At 49.8% G+C, this 19357-nt stretch overlaps 2 protein-coding genes across 2 annotated transcripts in view; one reads left to right on the top strand and one right to left on the bottom strand.

Moving 5' to 3' along the window:
* The window catches only part of numbl (NUMB like endocytic adaptor protein), a 9032-nt gene extending 2424 nt beyond the window's left edge, over positions 1–6608 (top strand). Inside the window, 6 exon segments of the mRNA XM_062473321.1 lie at positions 780–805; positions 947–1166; positions 1832–2042; positions 2176–2445; positions 3341–3523; positions 3616–6608. Of these exon segments, the coding sequence (XP_062329305.1) occupies positions 780–805; positions 947–1166; positions 1832–2042; positions 2176–2445; positions 3341–3523; positions 3616–4736 (2031 nt within the window). The 3' untranslated portion in view covers positions 4737–6608.
* A 4986-nt stretch (positions 6609–11594) lies between these two features.
* si:ch211-11n16.2 (zinc finger FYVE domain-containing protein 1) lies at positions 11595–18132 on the bottom strand. Its single transcript, XM_062473327.1, has 12 exons — positions 17927–18132; positions 16932–17213; positions 16548–16770; positions 16122–16339; positions 15849–15955; positions 15600–15708; positions 15389–15486; positions 15122–15239; positions 14820–14990; positions 14379–14571; positions 13094–13192; positions 11595–12683 (listed from the first exon to the last, which is right to left on the bottom strand). Exons 1-12 carry the CDS (start codon positions 18041–18043, stop codon positions 12451–12453), a joined length of 1968 nt encoding a protein of 655 aa, XP_062329311.1. The 5' UTR covers positions 18044–18132; the 3' UTR covers positions 11595–12450.
* Between the last annotated feature and the right edge of the window lie 1225 nt (positions 18133–19357).

Genomic DNA, 19357 nt, shown 5'->3' with positions numbered 1-19357 from the left:
CAAAACAAAGGTAAGTGTGTGTGTGCGAGTGAACTGCTCAGTCTGGTCCCATGTTGATGATGTCAGCCCTGCGGGCCAGGAGAAGAAGGAGCTCCACGCGAGTGTTCCTGCCGTGCCTGATGAGCTTGTTGATCGCCAGGGTGACAGGAGGAGGCTTTAGATTGAAAGGCTGGAGCTGAGGGGGCAGACAGACAGGAACACACACACACACAGAGAGAGACCCGTAGAGTGAAGAACAAGGGTCTTACAGAGCACTCTTCTTGTTTCCAGTGTGGTGACACATGACCCCTCCTCTCACCTCTCTTTTCCTCTCTCTCCACCGTTTACCGACAACCTCCCCCTCCTCCCCTCTTCCTGTAAGCCTCTCTGTCTTTGAGTCAGCAAAGTCCGTAAACCCTCATCACCCCACCCCAACCCCACTCCCTTCTCTTTCTACTATGACCCCCTCATCCTCTACTCTTCTACACCCCCCTCCCCCACCATGCTACCATGTCAGCTCGAGTCACTGGCCCCTTCCTACTGACAGAAATAAACGTCAACAGACACAGATATTACCCAGAACTCTGCACCTTAACCTCCACCCACCACAACCCTGACACACACCCACACACACACACCCACACCCTCAGCCATTCCTCTGTCCCCTCTCCCAGACTCTTACATGAACAGTCTGTCACCTCTGAACTAGTCTGCCTTCATCCACTAATTGGCCCGCTATGAATGGACTGATCTCACTCTCCGTTCTTATCCTTTTTTTTCTCCTCCCTCACTCTCCTCAGAAAGAGGGGAGGAAGGAAGTCCGTGTGTGTGGGATCCCACTTTTGTCTTTCTTTCCATTCGTCCCCTTCCCTCGCTTGTTTCCCAACAAGGGGGGGGGGGGGGGGTACCTATAGGTTACAGTCAGACAAGGTCACCAGGACACCACAACCTTCATTTCTAACCTGAGGTCTCTCTCCATCTCTCTCTCTATCTGTATCTCTTTGTCTATCTCCCTCTCTCTCTCTTCCACCACCCCCTCCCCCCAGGATCTCATTGTGGACCAGACCATAGAGAAGGTGTCGTTCTGTGCTCCAGATCGTAACTATGACAAGGCCTTCTCCTACATCTGCCGTGATGGCACCACCCGACGGTGGATCTGTCACTGCTTCATGGCGCTCAAGGACTCGGTGAGCTCAAGCACACACGCGCGCGCGCATGCGCACACACACACACTCACTCCTTCATGGTCACACAAGCACAGACACACACAAACTTCAAGCATACACATACATGACATCATGTAGACATACATGCACACACATACAGTGTATACATGTACACACACATGCAGCGATACTGTACACACAGATGAATAATCCGGGGTATGCAGGCAGAGCCTCCATGGATTAACGGCAGGATTACTGCCTGGGCTGGGTCATTTATTCCAAATCTCTACTCTTGGGTCATCTACTTCCAATCTGTATGGAGAGAGAGATGGATAGAAGAGAGGGAAAGAGATAGAGGGAGCGTGATGAGACTTTAACAGAAGGCCCCCAAGTAGCTTCTCCCAGCAGGGCTTCTGTGATGCCGGTCACTGTTCATCTACTGGTGTGTAGGAAAGACTGTTGAGATAAAGCCTAGGTAAACTCCAAAGCATCAGAAAAGGATGCTCCTTAAACCATCTCCTTTACATCAGTCCAGTATTGAGAATGACTGGCCTCGCCATGTGTTACGGTGACTGTCCACTGGGTGGTGCTGAGCCACATGATATGTTAAGGTCAGGGTTGGTCACCAATGGTTATTGATCTGCCCAGTATTGATAAAGGCTGCTGTTGCGCCTCCCATCCACCAGGGGGAGAGACTGAGCCATGCTGTGGGTTGTGCATTTGCGGCCTGCCTGGAGAGGAAGCAGCGAAGGGAGAAGGAGTGTGGCGTCACAGCCTCCTTCGACGCCAGCCGCACCTCCTTCGTACGCGAGGGCTCCTTCCGCGTCAACTCTTCCTGCAGCCAGCAGGGCAGCGACCGAGATGACATCATGAAACAGCTGCAGGAGAAAAAGAAAGGTGAGGAGGACTCAGGTTCCCAGAATGCCTCGGTCTAAGGAAAGTAGTCCATAGTCCCAGACCGGGCCTAATCTGTCATAGCAGTCCTCTGGTACAGCCATCTTAATCCCCGTCGGATCCTGTCTCCCCCCAGACACCCCCTGTGCCATCCCCGCCCTCCCTCCTGGCTCCGCCTCCCCCCCAGAGAGTGAGGCCTCCCCCGTGGAGCGGGCGGAGCCTGGCGGCCCTCACGCCATCCCTCGCCGCCACGCCCCCATCGAGCAGCTGGTCCGCCAGGGCTCATTCCGGGGCTTCCCCGCCCTCAGCGGGAAGAACTCGCCGTTTAAACGCCAGCTGTCGCTTCGCCTCAACGACCTGCCCTCCACCCTGCAGCGCAAGACTGACTTCCAGACAAAGAATCCTGGTGAGCATGTTCACCTGGACTTGTGTGTGTGTGTGTGTCTATGCGTGTGCACACACACACACACATGTACACACACACACAATCAATGCCACTGCCTTCCCAGTTCCCGGGTTTTCTGAAGGAACAATGCAGGTATTGATTTAGTATTGATTGTGTGTTATCCAGGCAGGCATGCTGTCTGGGCCTCAGAGAAGCACACTCACTTTCATCATAGTCAAGGCCATAGCAGTAGAGTGTGAGACATACAGCTGTGCCTCAGGAGAGACCAGAGAAAGATAACAAGACGCTGCTGGTAGGAACAGAAGGCTCTGCTCTCACCAGAGAGACATGCATCTGCCTCTATGGGAGGGAGGTGAGGAGAGAAGGGAGGAGAGGAGCAGAGAGAAAGGGCAAGGAGGGAGAGGTAGAGTGCAGCTGGATTGCACACAGCTGCCTTCCTAAGAATCACAGAGCTTTACAGAGCTCCATATCCCACTCACTCCCCTCTTACCATGTCTCTCTTCCTCTCTTCCTCTCTCTCTCTCTCTCTCTCTCTCTCTCTCTCTCTCTCTCTCTCTCTCTCTCTCTCTCTCTCTCTCTCTCTCTCTCTCTCTCTCTCTCTCTCTCTCTCTCTCTCTCTCTCTCTCTCTCTCTCTCTCTCTCTCTCTCTCTCTCTCTCTGGCTTAGCTCAGTAAGGGATAGGACAGTGATAGGGGAATTAAATGTCTAATCTATTTATAGCGGCTGGCCAGGGTCAGGTTGGCCTGCTGTGTTGCACCATTGATCTGCAGCAGTGTTGCTGTGCTGGACACACCACAGGTCCTGAGAGGCTCCTGGTTTGCTCTGTGTTCAAATCATTAATGAATCTCTGACTTGATGCTAACCCCCCCCCCCCCCCCCCCCTTTCTCTCTCTAGTCCCAGAGCTGGAGCTGTCTCTGCCGGGGGAGGCCGATGGCATCAACGCTCTCTGTAGCCAGATCAACACGTCCTTCACCAAGCCCTCCCAGGAGCTGTTCTCCAACCCACACTCCTCGGCCAACGGTGTGCCAGCCTGCAGCGTGCCCCCCGCCCTGCCCCCCCCGCCCGCTCCCCTGCAAGGTACCTCACCAGACTTCCCTCCACTTTCACTCAAATTCACCGTGTTTTCCTTCCTTCTCTTGTGACTCACTTCCTGTTCCTCTCCCTCCCAGCTACTTCTTCCTGGGTGCAGGCGGAGCCTCCGATCCAGTCCCCGCCCCCCATGACCGTCCACGGGGGCGGGCACAGGAGGACGCCGTCCGAGGCCGAGCGCTGGCTGGAGGAGGTCGCAAAGGCTGTCAGGGCCCAGCAGCCAACCCCGCCCCCAACCCTGGCCCCCTCCCAGCCTGCCCCGCCCATTCCCATCGTTCCTGGCCCTCCAGGATCGGCTATGTTAGCTCCTCCTATCTCACTTCCTCCTATATCACTTACCTCCATGTCAGCAGCTCCAATGTCACTTCCTCCCATGTCACTTTCTTCTATGTCCGGCGCTCCTATGTCAGGTGCCCCTATGTCTGTGTCCCTTATATCTGGTGCCAGCATGTCTAATCCACCGATGCCAGTCCCCATGTCCCTGCCTTCCATGCCAGGGGCACCGATGTCTGGCCCTCCCATGTCTCTGCCCTCCATGACAGTCCCCTCCATGTCTGGGCCCACAATGACCGGTGTGCCCCTCCTCGGTGCCCCCCTGCCAAGCTCCATGCCTCTCTTCCCCCTGGCGTTCGATGCCACCCCCGCTCCAGGGAGTCTCTACGGTCAGCCGCCGCTCCAGCCTGCGTTCGTGCAAAGCTACATCCCCGGGCTGGCCAGCAGCATGACCTACCCCAACACCAGTGTGCCCGTGGTGGGCATCACACCCTCCCAGATGGTCGCCAACGTCTTCTCGGTGGGTGGGGCCTCCATGTGCGTGACCGGAGGCAAAACGGGCGTACTCGGCAGTGTCGGGCATCACCATGGGTACCCTAGCTCCGCCCCTCATACGAGCGGGTTCCCCACACCGCCTTTCGGAGCCCCGCCCACCATGAACGGGCTGGCACCCAGCCTCCCCGTGTCCTCCGCATCCAGCGGCGTTATGGTCACGCATAACGGCAGCGTTTCAAGCAACGGCGGCTGCAGTACTAGTGGTTGGCCACAGGAGGCGCTGCAGCCCACCCCGGCTACAGGGGAAGCAGACCGGTTTGAGGCTAAGTGGGCCGCCCTGGAGACCAAGACGCCACCACCGTCACAGCAGCCAAAGGCGGCACCCAACCCGTTCTCGAACGACCTGCAGAAGACCTTTGAGATTGAGCTTTAACCAGGCGAGCCGAAGCCTTGGCCTGGTGATTACTGCTGACAGACTCTCCTCAGGCCAGACCTGACTGGACCTCCTCTCCCCTTTTTTCTCTCCTCCCTCCCTTCGCCTCATCCTTCCAACTATCGCTGGACTCTTCTCTTCTTCCTCAATTCTCCTTTCTTGTCATCCCCCTCTCAATCCATTCCCCTGACCCCGTGCTTTGCTTCAGATAGCTTCTCGTGTTTGGCTGTCATCAGGGTTAGGTCTAAAGAGGAGGAGGAAGGGGAGCCGGAGAACACGAAAACATCACAGTGAGAATAAGCCAATAAACAGAGAGAGACCTGACTAACTGGCCAATGACAGGGCTCGAAGTAAAGACCTCTCACCCAAAAGGATGATGACCAATAAGAAGATTTATTTGACTGACGGACAAAATAGTTTATTTATTTGTTTCTAATATTTGATTTTAACAAGTTTAAATTATATTTTGAGAGAGGTTATTTTAAAACAGTGTTTGTTTTCCCTGTATTTATTTTTGCTGAACTGGATCAAGGAAGGGAAACGAATGCTGTGATTCGACAATGAGGTGAAGTGGAGAGGGGGGCATTGTGGGAATATGAGTCACTAAATGAATGACTGTCTAATTGCAGCCATATTGTCCTGACCGCTAATTCAATCCAGAGCAGTGTATGATGTGTGTGGGAGAGAGTGTAAATAGCATGCCTTTTTCACCCTCAATGTAGTACCCCTCATGTCAATCTGCCCCTGGAAGTATTTGTCCCCAGGCTACAGAAGACCCTGCTCTGGGACATTGCAGGGCTGAAACTGGGTGGCTCTATCAGGGGTGTGCTCTCTGGAAATATGTATCTCAAGACTTCCGTAACACTGCAAAACTCTGTAAATCTCTGGAACCGACTGAAACACTCTGGAACTCTACGGAACACTCCAGAACACTTGTTACCACAGGGATCACTCCAGAACACTGTGTAACTGGTCCTTATGGTGCACTACATTCCAGCATTGATAAATCAATATAACTGGAGTCAGATACAGGGTCGTCACCTGGCCATGGGTGGTCAGCAGGACTGGGGGTTGAGCCACGCTCTAGCAGACTGAGGATGGGTGGGGTATGCTTTCATGGAGCAGATAAGGGACAAAGCACAGACCTAGAAAGAGAGTGAATGCATGAAATATGGGAGAAAAAGAAAACAGAATGTGAGAAAGGTATGCGAAGATGACATACTTTTAATGAATTGAGTTTGTGGACGTTAGAATCATGGAGAATCATGGGATTGGAATGAGAGAGAGGAGGAGTGAGTTTTAGGTCCAGGTGAGAACAGGGTTGACTCACATCAACAACAGAATGAACAGAATGAAGGGAGGATGAGTAGAGGGAAGAAAGACTTTAAAATTCATAATCTTCCTGGTTCTCTTGTAATTAACTTGTCATGACCTAATCAACCAATCAGATCTCTTCCTGTGACACAATATTTATTTTTGATTGGCCCAAAGAAAGCCCCACTCTGTGGGGCCCATGTATTTGTTTTGGACCAATCAGTTGTCCTCTTAAAGAGAAATCCCTCCCTCTCCCTTCTCTCTATAGGAGGAAGATGTTGTCACTCAAGAAATTGATGTTTTTATTTCTCTAATCCCACAAAGGATCCCACTTTTGCACGCTCCTCAGAATTAAAACATGTAGATTGATTATGTTGAAAATAAGCAAACTAAGGTACCTCATAAACGTTGATTGTAAACCATAGCTTAGTCGTTAATGAACCAGTGGAGTTTATTTTTAATCTTTATTTACAGAATTTTGTATTTAAACCTACATATTTGTATTGTAATTACATTGTACAAAGATAAATAAATACAGTAATATAATATTAAAACTCTGCTCTGCCTCCATGTTTTTCTGCTCTGTCTAATAAGTGCTTGGTTCAGTCATAATCTCCCTGTGATCAGGACCAGCGTCTCAGATGCTGCGGGCTTCTGGAGTTCCAGGATCTAAACATGAACTGCAGCTTAACTCAGTCCACAGGGTGAAATATCTTTCCTCCATATCAATGCTCCTTTCCATCGGTACCTTGAAACCCTCACAATGCTGTCTCTAGCATGTGTGTGTTATGGTGGGGTTCTACTTAGAGTTAACATCATCTGGTACCGTTTTAGACTGAGCAACTTTCTTTTTCTCGGGAGTGACTGCTGTCTCGCCTTTGGATCCTGTTCACCAAGCCTGACTGTCACAGAAAACATGAAAGAATTCTCCCCTCAATGAACCCAATGACCCCTGGCCTCAAATACACACACACGCACACACAGACTGTTTCTCTATTCCCTAACCCACCCCCCTCTCTCTCTCTCTCTCTGGTGGAGCAGCTTTGCTGCTCAGTGAGGGGCAGGGGGGTGGTGGGGGCTAAGCTCAGGTCACTAATGTGAGCAGACAAGGCCTCTCTTCAACTCTGGGCCGTGAGAAAGAGGCCTACCACACTGAGCTTGACTCCTGCTAGCAGTAACTCTGCCGCCATTGTCCTGCTGCTGTTTGAGTCAGGGAAGGGAGGATGGGATGGGAGGGAGGGGATGAGGGCAGTAAGAGTGAGCCACACAGCACTTGAGTCATGTTGGTAGTAACTCTACTGCTATTATCCTGGGCCTGTTAGTCAGGGAGGAGAGGAGAAAGGAAGACTGGAGAGGAGAGAAGAGCAGGCTGAGGAAAGGAGAGCAAGAGACAGACGAGGTTTATGGTCAGGGTCATCGAGAGAGGCCATTGAGATTGACAGTAAGATAAAGAGAGAGGGGCAAGGAGAGAACAAGGACACAAACAACCATATACTGTGCCCAAAACTCTAATATGATACAGTTACCATGGACACCCCAATGACAGGAGTAATTTATAAACATGTCCAAAAGTGCTGGAGTAAACAGAACAGACTCCATACATAAAGATGAAACTGGAGCTGTAAAACACAACACCTGCCCAGTAGTAACAGTATACAGGTCAACTCCTGATATTGTCAGTCCATAGGTGTAACTAGTTTCTCACCTGAGAAGCTGCAAGAAGACAGGCAGGATATACTGCCTGTATGACTGTCTAGAATCTCAAAAAATATGTATTAATTCAGTCTTCAGAGTGTGTATTACTTTCTTTACCTCAAAGGTTTTCCTGACTGAGATAATCTCTGGAAAGTGATTCATCTCACAGATGCTCAGATTAGCACCCATGGGAAATGTTTACTGTACATGGTTTATCTGCTAACTATCGGACACACTACAGTGAGCTTCCTGATGGATGTCGGGCTGCACTGCTGAGGCTGTGTGTGTGTGTATAATGGCTTCTGCATAGGCTGTAGGATGAGTAGATAATGACACACTCACCCACTCAATACGCCTCCTCTTTTCACTGCTATTATCATCAGATCAGCAGTAATGCTCTACCGCTGCCGTACTGTCAGAACAGTGAACGTCATCCTTATAGGACCACAAACCAACTGGTTCTCCTCATGGAACCACACACCAACCTGTTCTTCTCATAGAACCAAAAACCAAGGGCTTCTTTCGTTTTTTCTGGGTAAAATCTCTGGAGAACTTCTCAGAATGAGGTATAGTTGGTTATTGGTAGAATCATTCATTCAACACCGGGCTCTAGCGGGATTCATCCACCAGCCACGGAAAAGAGCCCTTAAGGTTCAGAAGAACCCTCTCCAGTACCTTTCTCTAAGAACGTCTGACCTGTTCCCGTTAACATGGTCCCATTCACAGCTCTTTCCACTCCAGGTGTAGCAGCAGGGAACAATAACAGGATCTATCGATGCTAGGCTAAGAACAATGAATTCTTGACTAGGCTAATCACCAAGGAGGCTTGGCTAAGTGCTCACCTTGCACCAGACCTCAAGTACTTTAGGTAAAAGGGAGTAATTACACTGATAAATTGCATGTGGTGGATATTGATTAGTGCAGCAGTTAGCCTATTGTTCCACCCCTTTAGAGAGCTGGAAATTATGCTAGCACATCGTGAGGAGAAGCTGGCCCGGGACTGGGACTGGGACTAGGACTGGACTGGGACTAGGACTGGACTGGGACTAGGACTAGGACTGGGCCTGGGCCTGGGACTGGGCCTGGGCCTGGACTGGGACTGAGACTGGGACTGGACTGGACTGGGCCTGAGACTGGGACTGGACTGAGACTGGGACTAGGACAGGGACAGGGACAGGGACAGGGACTAGGACTGGGCCTGGGACTGGGACTAGGACTGGGCCTGGGCCTGGACTGGGACTGGGACTGAGACTGGGACTGGGACTGGACTGGGCCTGAGACTGGGACTGGACTGAGACTGGGACTAGGACAGGGACAGGGACTAGGACTAGGACTGGGCCTGGGACTGGACTGAGACTGGGACTAGGACAGGGACAGGGACAGGGACTAGGACTAGGACTGGGCCTGGGACTGGACTGGACTGAGACTGGGACTGGGACTGGGACTGGTCTGGGACTGGGACTGGACTGAACTGGGACTGAACTGGACTGGACTGGGACTGGGACTGGGACTGGACTGAACTGGGACTGAACTGGACTGGACTGGGACTGGGACTGGGACTGGACTGGGACTGGGGTTTGTCTCATGTAGGTCATGGTTGTAGTTGAATGTTCTGTATGAAACACACAGCAATGGGCAGAGGCAGCCTCAGGGCTGCAACAACCTCAAATGTCAAGGCACTAACAGGGACACACCACACACACACACACATTCTACATACAAACACACACCTATTTGCTCTTTCATTTTCTTTCCCGTCTACCATCTCTTTCGCCACTATACCCCTGTCCTATGCCCTAGCCGGTCATCAGCAGACCCCACTGTAACCCTGCAAGCACCTTCCAGTCCATCACTACCAGCTTCGTCCAGCTCCTACCAGTCCTGTCAACAGTTGACCTGAATCACTGCTGGAGAAGATCAGAGAGGGCACACTCACATACGGACATGGACACGCACGCATACAGTACACATGCATGTACACATGCATGGACACGCTAAGCCTACTTGAGCTTGCTGTTCTCATCATTCAGACCATTAGTTTCAACATGTAGTGCGTAGGTATTACAGTTTCTATTTCCTTGATTGCAGTGAGATATGTCTTTGCACTCCGGTTACATCATCAAAATAAAAGAGTAGGAATGGGATGGCGGTGATGATGCAATAGATATCACGTAACCACGGTGACTGTTTAATCTAACCCTGCCCACTGATGGTACATAGGACTCTACTCAGCCTGCACGCAGAGACAACAGTAAGATAAAACACACACACACGTACATGCACACACATCCACATACAGTCTATGCTATGAGACTAGTCTGATTATAACCCATGTATAAAATAAGAATGCATTACTAAGAACTGGTCAGAGTACAGCCCTTGTAAACATTAGCTGATTAGTCTGATCACAGCTCTGAACGTAGCTCTTATTTTCTATTATAAGACTTTATTATAGACTGATCTGAGTTAAGCCATTGCATACACTAATAGTACATTATTAAGAATCAGTTTGAGTACAGCTGTTACAGCCGAATGCACGCATACATGCCTGCCTGCACACACAAACGTATAGCAGCAACTTGTCAAATCATCAGTGGCCACAAGGCATTTCACCATCACCCCAGGTCACCATCACCCCAGGTCACCATCACCACAGGTCACCATCACCCCAGGTCACCATCACCCCAGGTCACCATCACCCCAGGTCACCATCACCCCAGGTCACCTTCACCCCAGGTCACCTTCACCCCAGGTCACCATCACCCCAGGTCACCATCACCCCAGGTCACCTTCACCCCAGGTCACCTTCACCCCAGGTCACCTTCACCCCAGGTCACCATCACCCCAGGTCACCATCACCCCAGGTCACCATCACCCCAGGTCTGTTCAGTTGACCCCCACCTCTGTCCTGTGTCTTCAGGGCTGTCATGTCCTGAGACAGAAACTGCAACTCTGCCAGTCTGAGGGAAGATCAGTTTCACTCCAGCTGGGATCAACCGTCACTGATCTAAAATCAGTTCTAAACTCTTCCAAACCACAAGGACTGACCCTGAACAAGTGAACTGGCTGAACCCAGATCCGTCTATAAGGTCATTTTCACCCACTGACTCCCTATGTAACCCCCCGCCCCCGAGTGTCTGGACGCTGGCATGGAATTTCTGTTAGTGTGGCGCCCTCTAGTGGGTGGACAGACACTCACACCCCACACCCATTACACAACTGTTCAAATATGAATTAGTCATGCTCCAGGGGGACACTGACAGAATAATGGGTCCCATGTCCTTCTCTAGAGGCAGCAGACACTGTTACTGTGAACTACGGAGTTGTTCCTGTTGGTCACATATTCACAGAAGGGTTTTACCTGCTATAGCAGGGATGCATGTGAACAGGTATGGTTGTTCAGGGGTTAAAGCTACACCTGTTAAATCCTTCATCTTACACAAGACTTTATATCATATTTAGGACCCATAGCATAGCCTGAGCCATGTGATTGACTGCTGCCATGGCAACAATGTGCTCTATAGACATACACTCCTCCCTGTAAGATATGTGTTCCATAGTGGAGGCCAGTCAGCCATCATAAAACTAATACATTTAGGGCAATGTAATTGGACAAAATACAGGAAATGGCTGCTGTTATGTCACCGTCTGAGTCTGATTGGTCTGTTTATGTCTGAGGGACCTGCACAGTACAAAGTCACCTCCACATGACCTCAAATAAATTGAAAGTGAGCGAGAGAGGAATAGAGTGAGATGGAGAGAGAAACAGAGAGGTGGATAAAGAGTGTACCCTGAAGCAGAACACCTTACATTTAAACTGAATTAATGTCACATTCTCTCAAACACACACACCTTTAATTAAACTTTATTTAGACAAGCCTGATTTACCAAAAATCCAAACAAGATTTTCAGAAACCACAAAGTAATGTATACACTTGAAAACGTTGAATTTGTTGTTATACTTACACAGAAGGCTAGTGTTGTATAGCTCCAGTCCACAACATGGAATAAAACCAACAGGAGAATATCCCTTTAGGCTTGAAAAAAAAAACCTATAATTTCACATCAATAAGAGATATTATTACCTTAAGGCATATCATTTGTGCTTTACATAGCAAGCAATTCAAAGTGAGCTTTCCTCACCCATCTCTGTAGCAGGGGGTCATTCTTGCTATCATCTTTTTTATGATGACGTATGCCAACATAACATGTGTTTTCATCATTATTAATGATAAGGATGACTTTATAAACATTAGAGGAGTGGGTCTGGACAGAGGCTCTCCTGTTCACATACAGCAGCTTAAAACACCACTACACTCTATTTACTGGAATGTCTTAATACAGGATGTGACATTGTCTACCTCTCCCTCTTCCTGTCCCATCCTGGAGCTCGGTTCTAAAACAGCCTCTGGAAGCCATGATGTCACATCCTATCAGGATATGATGTCATGACAGCGTCTACAAAGATCTAGAGATGAATATACTGCTATCATCTAGCATGTCTCTCTGGCCTCCCCACCAGGTGAGTGGTACTGACCCATGTTGTTCACTGTCTCTCAGTGCAGATTACATAGTGGAGCAGTAAAGACAGGGGGGGGGGGTCCTATCCCTCTGGAGGTGTGTGACTGTGTCTCTGGTAGTAGTGGTGGTGGTGGTGGTGGGGGGGGGGGGGGGGGGTTACAAGGACAGTTCCTCCCCCGCTCCCTCACAGGCTGTCCTTGCGCTTGTGGCAGGTGTCACACACCCTGACGGGGTGGTCCCAGCCCCGGGAGGGAACAGAGCGGGTGTGGGCAGAGCAGGCGCTGCAGACTCCCTGGCCGCAGGCCCGGCAGTGATGCTTAGACAGGGTGGCTGTGAAGGTTCGGGAACACTGGTGGCACTGCACTATGTCCTGGTCTGGTACCCAGTAGTCTGGCCGCGCCACGCCCTTCACAAAACCTGGAGGGGGAGAGGGAGGAGGGGGAGGAGGAGGAGGAGAAGAGGGAGGGGGAGGAGAGGGAGGAGGAGGGGGAGAGACACGTTGGTAAGGCCGGGGGTGACAATGATTTAGAAAACGAGTCAGGGAAAAAGAAGAGTGTGTGTATGTCTATGTATGATGTGTGTATGTTTGTGTTTACTGTGTATGTGGTGCAAGCGCATTGGTGTGTTTATGTCTGCATGTGTGTGTGTGTGTGTATGGTGTGTGTGGAAGCGTGCATGGTGTTTTCGTGTGTGTGTGTGCATGCATGTAATGTGTGTCGGTGTGTGTGTGTGGTATACTTGTGTGTGTGTGTGTGGTATACTTGTGTGTGTGTGTGTGGTATACTTGTGTGTGTGTGTGTGGTATACTTGTGTGTGTGTGTACTCACAGAGAGGGTAGTCCACGGCGTTGCTGACCAGGTCCAGTGTGGACTGAGCCACCTCTGTTACCCTGCGAGCCATCAGACCCCTGGGCTCCACCTGAGACACTGGAGACAGAGAGGGGGGTTAGGACACACACACACAGGACAGTCAAGACACACACGTACAGAGACACACTTCCCATATACAGGGTTCGTACAGATACTGTAGAATGAAATTCCAGGACTTTCAAGGACTTTTCAAGCACCATTTTTGTAGTCAAGGACTACAATCAGAGATCTCATTTATCAAACATATACTGTATTTACTTTAAATTCATCCTTATTAAAGCTACAAATGTTATTCAATCAAGAACAGTGAGTGATTTTTTTTTCTTTTTTTTTTTTTCTTCTTTTGTTCTTTGATGAACATTAATGAGACAGACAGCAGTGGGTTTATTAGACGGCTGTCTCTTTAAGACCTGACGCACATGTCGTGGATCTGACACAAATCTGGTTTTCTTCCCGCTCTTTACCTTCATTTAGGACTTTGAATAGATTACGTGCTTACGAGGATACTCGACAAAAACTGTAATTTTGACAATTTTCTTCCTTAAGTAGGCCTACTCGATACAGTACTGGCGCGCACTGTCTGAGAAGAAACGGCTTTCCTCTCGGTGTGTGTGTGAGTCGGGTGTGTGTGCAAAGAATGCTGCTTCAGACAGTGCTCCTTCAGATACAAATTGATTTCTACTTTGGCTCTTATCGTGGGAGTCAGGTGGCTGAGCGGTTAGGGAATCGGGCTAGTAATCAGAAGGTCGCTGGTTCGATTCCCGACTGTGCCAAATGACGTTGTGTCCTTGGGCAAGGCACTTCACCCTACTTGCCTCGGGGGAATGTCCCTGTACTTACTGTAAGTCGCTCTGGATAAGAGCGTCTGCTAAATGACTAAATGTAATGTTATCGTGCTTGAAAAACACTTAAATGAATTGAGAGCATGATCATATGCTATAACGCAAACCAAAGAAAGCCAGAAAAAACGGATGGTGCTTTAATTCAATTAGCAGGAGGGGGGGGATGGGCTGAGGCGTTCATTTTGAGTGAAAAGACTGTATTTATGTTTTATTAAAAAAAATGAACGCTACAAAATTACTTTGTAAATTCATATATATCGTCTTTAAATAATTCAAGCACTGTTCAAGTACCTCGTCATTAATATGACTTTTTTCAAGGGTTTTCCAAGACATTTCAAGTTCGTACAAGGTGCACATTAAGCACCTTGTACCAACCCTGAACCCCAGTAGCCCCTGCTCACCCTGATTGGCCGAGGCGTCCACCCCTCCCTGGCGATGGCAGGCGTCACACACGCGTACGGGCCCGCCCCCCCAGCCCCGCTCGGGCACCGGCATCCTCTTAGAGGAGCACGCCTGGCAGAAGCCCTCGCCACACGAGCGACAGTGGTGCTTCCTGTCGGCCTCCTCAAACGCCTTCCTGCAGCCGTGGCACTCCTGGGGAGGGGAAGGGGGGGGGGGGGGTCAGGGCTGGAACACACACGGACCATTCCAAACAGTGTGTGTGTCTGTGTGTGAAATGGAAGAGGGAAAGAGGTAGTATGTGTGTGTGTATGTGTGTGTGTGTGTATGTGAGAACAAGAAACTTACAGACAGAAAACATAAGGAAACAGACATTAGGAACAGAGAGAGAGAGAGAGAGAGAGAGCGAGAGAGCGAGAGAGAGAGTGTGTGTGTGTCCTCACAGTGATCTGAGCATTGGGCCTCCAGTAGGGTGGGGCCACCTGGTCGGTGAGCCAGGCGGTGACAGCCTTGGTGGGTCCACTGCTGTACCCAGTCACAGACTGCAGCATGAAGGACACCCCGTCCAGGACACGCTGGCCTGCATTCTGGTGGTCTGTTAGAAACACCTCCGACTTGACACACACACACACATTCACACACACTTTTTACAAGCCTTTAACTTTGAGGGAAATTGAACTTTGATACCAGATAAGCCAGACTGATGATAGAACAGACACGTCAATAGTGTGTGTGTGTGTCTCACCCCCTCCCACACATGTTTGACCTCAGGGCGGACCACACCACTCTCAGGCTCCTGGTTCCCCACCCAGTACTGTCTGCTACGGTAAATGATGCCACAGCTGGCACATTCTAGAACATAGCTGGAGAGAGCGGGGGGGGGGGGGGGGGGGGGGGGGTTTGGGGAGGGAGACATGAGGCACTCATTTTAAAATGTCCTTCCTGTCTTAAAAACAACAGATTCTAAACTGTTAGCGTTCCTTTTAGCGTAGTTAGTGTTGGTGTAACTCACCCTGACCAGGCGTACTTGGCCAGTCCAAACCAGGGGTTGTCAGTGGAGGCAGAGGTCTTGGGAATCACAATCACCTCCCTGCCCCCCTCATAGCACCTCTGGGGAGCGAGGGGGGGTGATTAACACATCACAATCACAGACAATCACATACAGTGTATCCTGGTTCTGCTGGTGGGGGTAGTTGAGGAGCTGGATGTACAGGTGGACCCACCTTACAGATCAGGAGCTTGTTGTTGTACTGGTGGGCGTAGTGACACAGTCCTTCAGCCATGTGGGGCACATGGTCTCTCAGATGGTTCATACCGTTCTTACAGCGCACGCTGGGGAGGGAAGGGGGGGGGGTGGGGGTGTCACGGGATGTGTCACAGCATGATATGGTCTGTGGCGAGGAGGAATTTCTTTTTCTAAGTGTGTGTGTCATTTGTTGGGCTCGGTGGTTGCGTGTGTGCGGTTGACTTGCTTGCAGCTGAGGCAGACTGAGGAGCAGGTGAAGTACTCATCAGGGAAGAAGGAGTAGAGGGGAACCTTGTCGTCTGAGATCTCCCCACAGAAGCGCTCGCTCAGAGCCTGAGGGTGGTGGTGGGGTTGAAATGACAAACAAACAAACGTCGGAATAGAGAACAGTGCATCCCTGCATCACACGACGGGAAGCAAAAAGAAACACACTCACGCCGAAACAGCCTGACCCCTGCATCCCCACAACTCTGTCTCACACACAGATCCCCCAACTGACCTGCAGGGCGCTGAACACAATGGCGGGCTGGCGTGGTGAGCGCGTGGCCGTGTTCCTGACGTGCTGAATGACGGCCTGCTGTAGCGCGCTGTACACAGTAGGGGGTGTGATGGTCTGGGTTCCCACATACTGGACAGAGCTGAAGGCCTCTGTTCCCAGACCCAGGTCATGGAAGCGCCTCTGGAGGAGGGTATCTGCGTGCCCTGGAACAGTGCTCTCTACACGAGGGGAAGGGGAACAACATGAATGTACGGGTTGGTGACGAAGCCAGAGGAACGGCCATGTTCAGCATCAGTGTGACAGGTTATCCAGAGCCACGCACACTTCATTGAGAAGACACGAGCCTTGTGAAGCGGATATGAGAGAAGCCATCCCCTTAATCCTTCCCCTCCTTACTCCCCCCCCCCCCCCCCCCCCCCCCCTCACCGTGGCCCAGCAGCTGTGTGTGTGTGGTCTCCTGGAAGACGATGACGGCCGGCCCCAGGGAGGACAGGGGCACGTCCAGGCCGCAGCGGCTGGAGAGGGCTCTCAACTCTGGGGTGAAGTGGCGCAGGTAGGCCGCCGAGGCACTGCTCAGGAACTGGAACATGTCATTGTGGAGGCGCTCAGCTCTGGTACGGTACACCACCACGTCTGATATGGCTAAGACCTAAGGATGGGTGGGGGGGTGGAAAGGGAGAAAAGGTGAGGGTTGGAAGAGAAGACATGAGAACATGGTAGAGGTGGAGGAGTGCAGAAGTTTGGGGAAACCAAGAAAAAAGTGCAACGCATCTTTTCTGCCGATCAGAAACCAATAAAAGCGACCCCTACCTTCAGCAGTAGCCTCATCCGCTGGTTCTGATTGGCTGCGGCCCCCAGCAACCCTTCTGTGTCCAGTGCAACCAGACCCAGGCCCGGGTCGTAGGCCGCCCACACGCCCACCGTGCACGAGCTGGGCGACTTGGAGGTGTAGAACACGGCCTCACCATCAAACAGGATGTGGTTGAGCGTGTGGGACTTGCCATCGCCGGTGTTGCCAAAGATGGAGATGACCTTAACCCCTGCCACATCTCCACAGCCCAGACGCTCCAGGAAATCTGCTTCATCGTTGACCTGGGTAGAAGGTTAGTTGTAGTACAATGAGACTCAGCATGTTGACATGGGCAAAGACTACATTTCCCAAAGGATGGGGGGCATTATAAATATACAATCCTCGGTTGAATCTTCCTTCATTTACTATTACATGGACTAGTTTATTTTTGCATTATAAACACTGGATTACGTTTACCCCTAATTGTAAACATGATATTACTGACCAAGGAGAGACTAGTTAGCAGGAACTAAGCACAAAAGAGTTATTTAGCCGTCGGTGTGGTTAGCTGACTCACGATGGGGCTTTCCCGTAGAAAAAAAATACTGGTGTGTCATCATGTGTTATTGCTTAAGCAGTGAGCTCGCTGGTTGAAGTAGATTATAAGGGGATATATTGTGACGGTCGATGTCTCTGGCCAACTCAATGTTGCATAGGTCAATATGCTCGCCAGCTGGCAGACCATGCTTAACATTGATTTATTTGTTGAGCAGAGACTACGACAAAGGATTAGATCGCAAGCGAAGACAACTGGTTTAGGTAGCTAGCTATGGAGGTGTAATTATCTTGGTAGCTAGTAAGCTGGCTCCCGCTCGTCAAGATGGCAATCAATGATAATACAATGGCCTGAACAGGAGTTTTGTTTTCGCTTTCCAACCCCATCAATACAGGAAGCTGAATTAGCTTCTCTCCGCTAGCGATCATAGCTGGTGTGCTAGCTATTAGCAAGCCTTACTTGTAGGTTTTCTTGTTCGTCTACCAAAAGGAAACTTCGACTGCTGACAGGTCCATCATCTTTTTTCTTATGACAAAGTGATACATTCTCCATTTCTTTAACCAGTAGTTCGGACATTATTGTTTTAGAACCATCTCTTGCTAGCCAGCCTGCCGTAGAAACTTCACCCCACAATCTGTCACAACAACCACCAACGTGCGCCCGAATGGGAGGAGCTAAAGCACGCAAACCAACATGGAGACTTAAGGCGGTGCGTGAGTTTCCTCGTCAAAATGATTGGGCAACAGTACCACCTTGTGGTCATTGTGGAAATCTATCGAATGGAATGATCATAGAATTCATTCAGAAGTTGGAAAGTACATCACTGAATGACTTGACCACTGTTGAGTGTTGCTATCTGTTTTGATAGTGCACTGTTTTTGGTGAACGCTTTAGTGAAAACCCAACATGAAAAAGTAAATTACTAATGGATATTTCCACGTACAGTGATATTATTGTATTGGATGTTATTTGTATATGCAAATAAATTCCCTCCAAGCCCATACTCCATTGCATAGGCCCTATCTACTTATCCGAGTGTTATTTGTATTGCTATATCTACCTCCTAAAGCTGACTGCTAATGTTCATTAAATATTTGTTAGCAGAGAGATCTATAAATATCACATGTCACACAGAGGTTTCGCAGTGGCGCCACGCTTCTGAACTGAAGTGGCGGGAGAAATTCCATCACTGCTGTATCTTTACAACCGTTCCTTTTACTCTCCCGGCTGAGCACAGGAATAGGCCAATGTCTGAGATAATCAATGATCCCCTTTTCACCGCCTTCCTCACCCCACCCCCTAACCCCAATTTATAAATGATTAATCCTCTTGAGCGCAGAATCTCTAGTTTATATCAGATTATCTCAAGGACTTTCTGTCTACATAGTCCTCTTTTCAGACGATTACCCAATTTTCTAAGTTCAGCTCGCAGAGCCGCAGGGTTAGGGTGGTTAGGGTTTAGATTAATGCTAAGCGCCTCACTTAAAATCACTTAAAATATGGGAGCAGTTTACTGAATTCCATAAGGACAATCTTGACTTTGGATCGATCAATATTTTCAGTAATTAAGTCAGACTTGAGTGGTTTATTCTGATCCACACCCATTTAAATATTAACGCTGCAAAATAAATGATTAAATCAATTTAAATATGAAAAAAGTCACGCTATTCTTGTCTGAATTCCAACTCTTTACACCATCTCCAGTTTGATTCACTGTGGTTTCGCAAAATAAGCCAAGGAGGAAAGTCCAAGGAGGATTGCTGGAACCTAATTGGTTGAACAGTAGTCAGCCACTACCAATTTTTTGTTGTTTTACCTCAGCCCTAACCCATTCAACTGACACTAAACTGTCTGTGTTGCTGAACAACTCTCAGAGGGCCTCCTTAGTCT

This window comes from Osmerus eperlanus, chromosome 11 (assembly GCF_963692335.1).
Source record: "Osmerus eperlanus chromosome 11, fOsmEpe2.1, whole genome shotgun sequence".
Taxonomy (NCBI): domain Eukaryota; kingdom Metazoa; phylum Chordata; class Actinopteri; order Osmeriformes; family Osmeridae; genus Osmerus; species Osmerus eperlanus.
The sequence above is the reverse complement of the archived record's forward strand: the minus strand, read 5'-3'. Positions and strand labels throughout refer to the sequence as shown.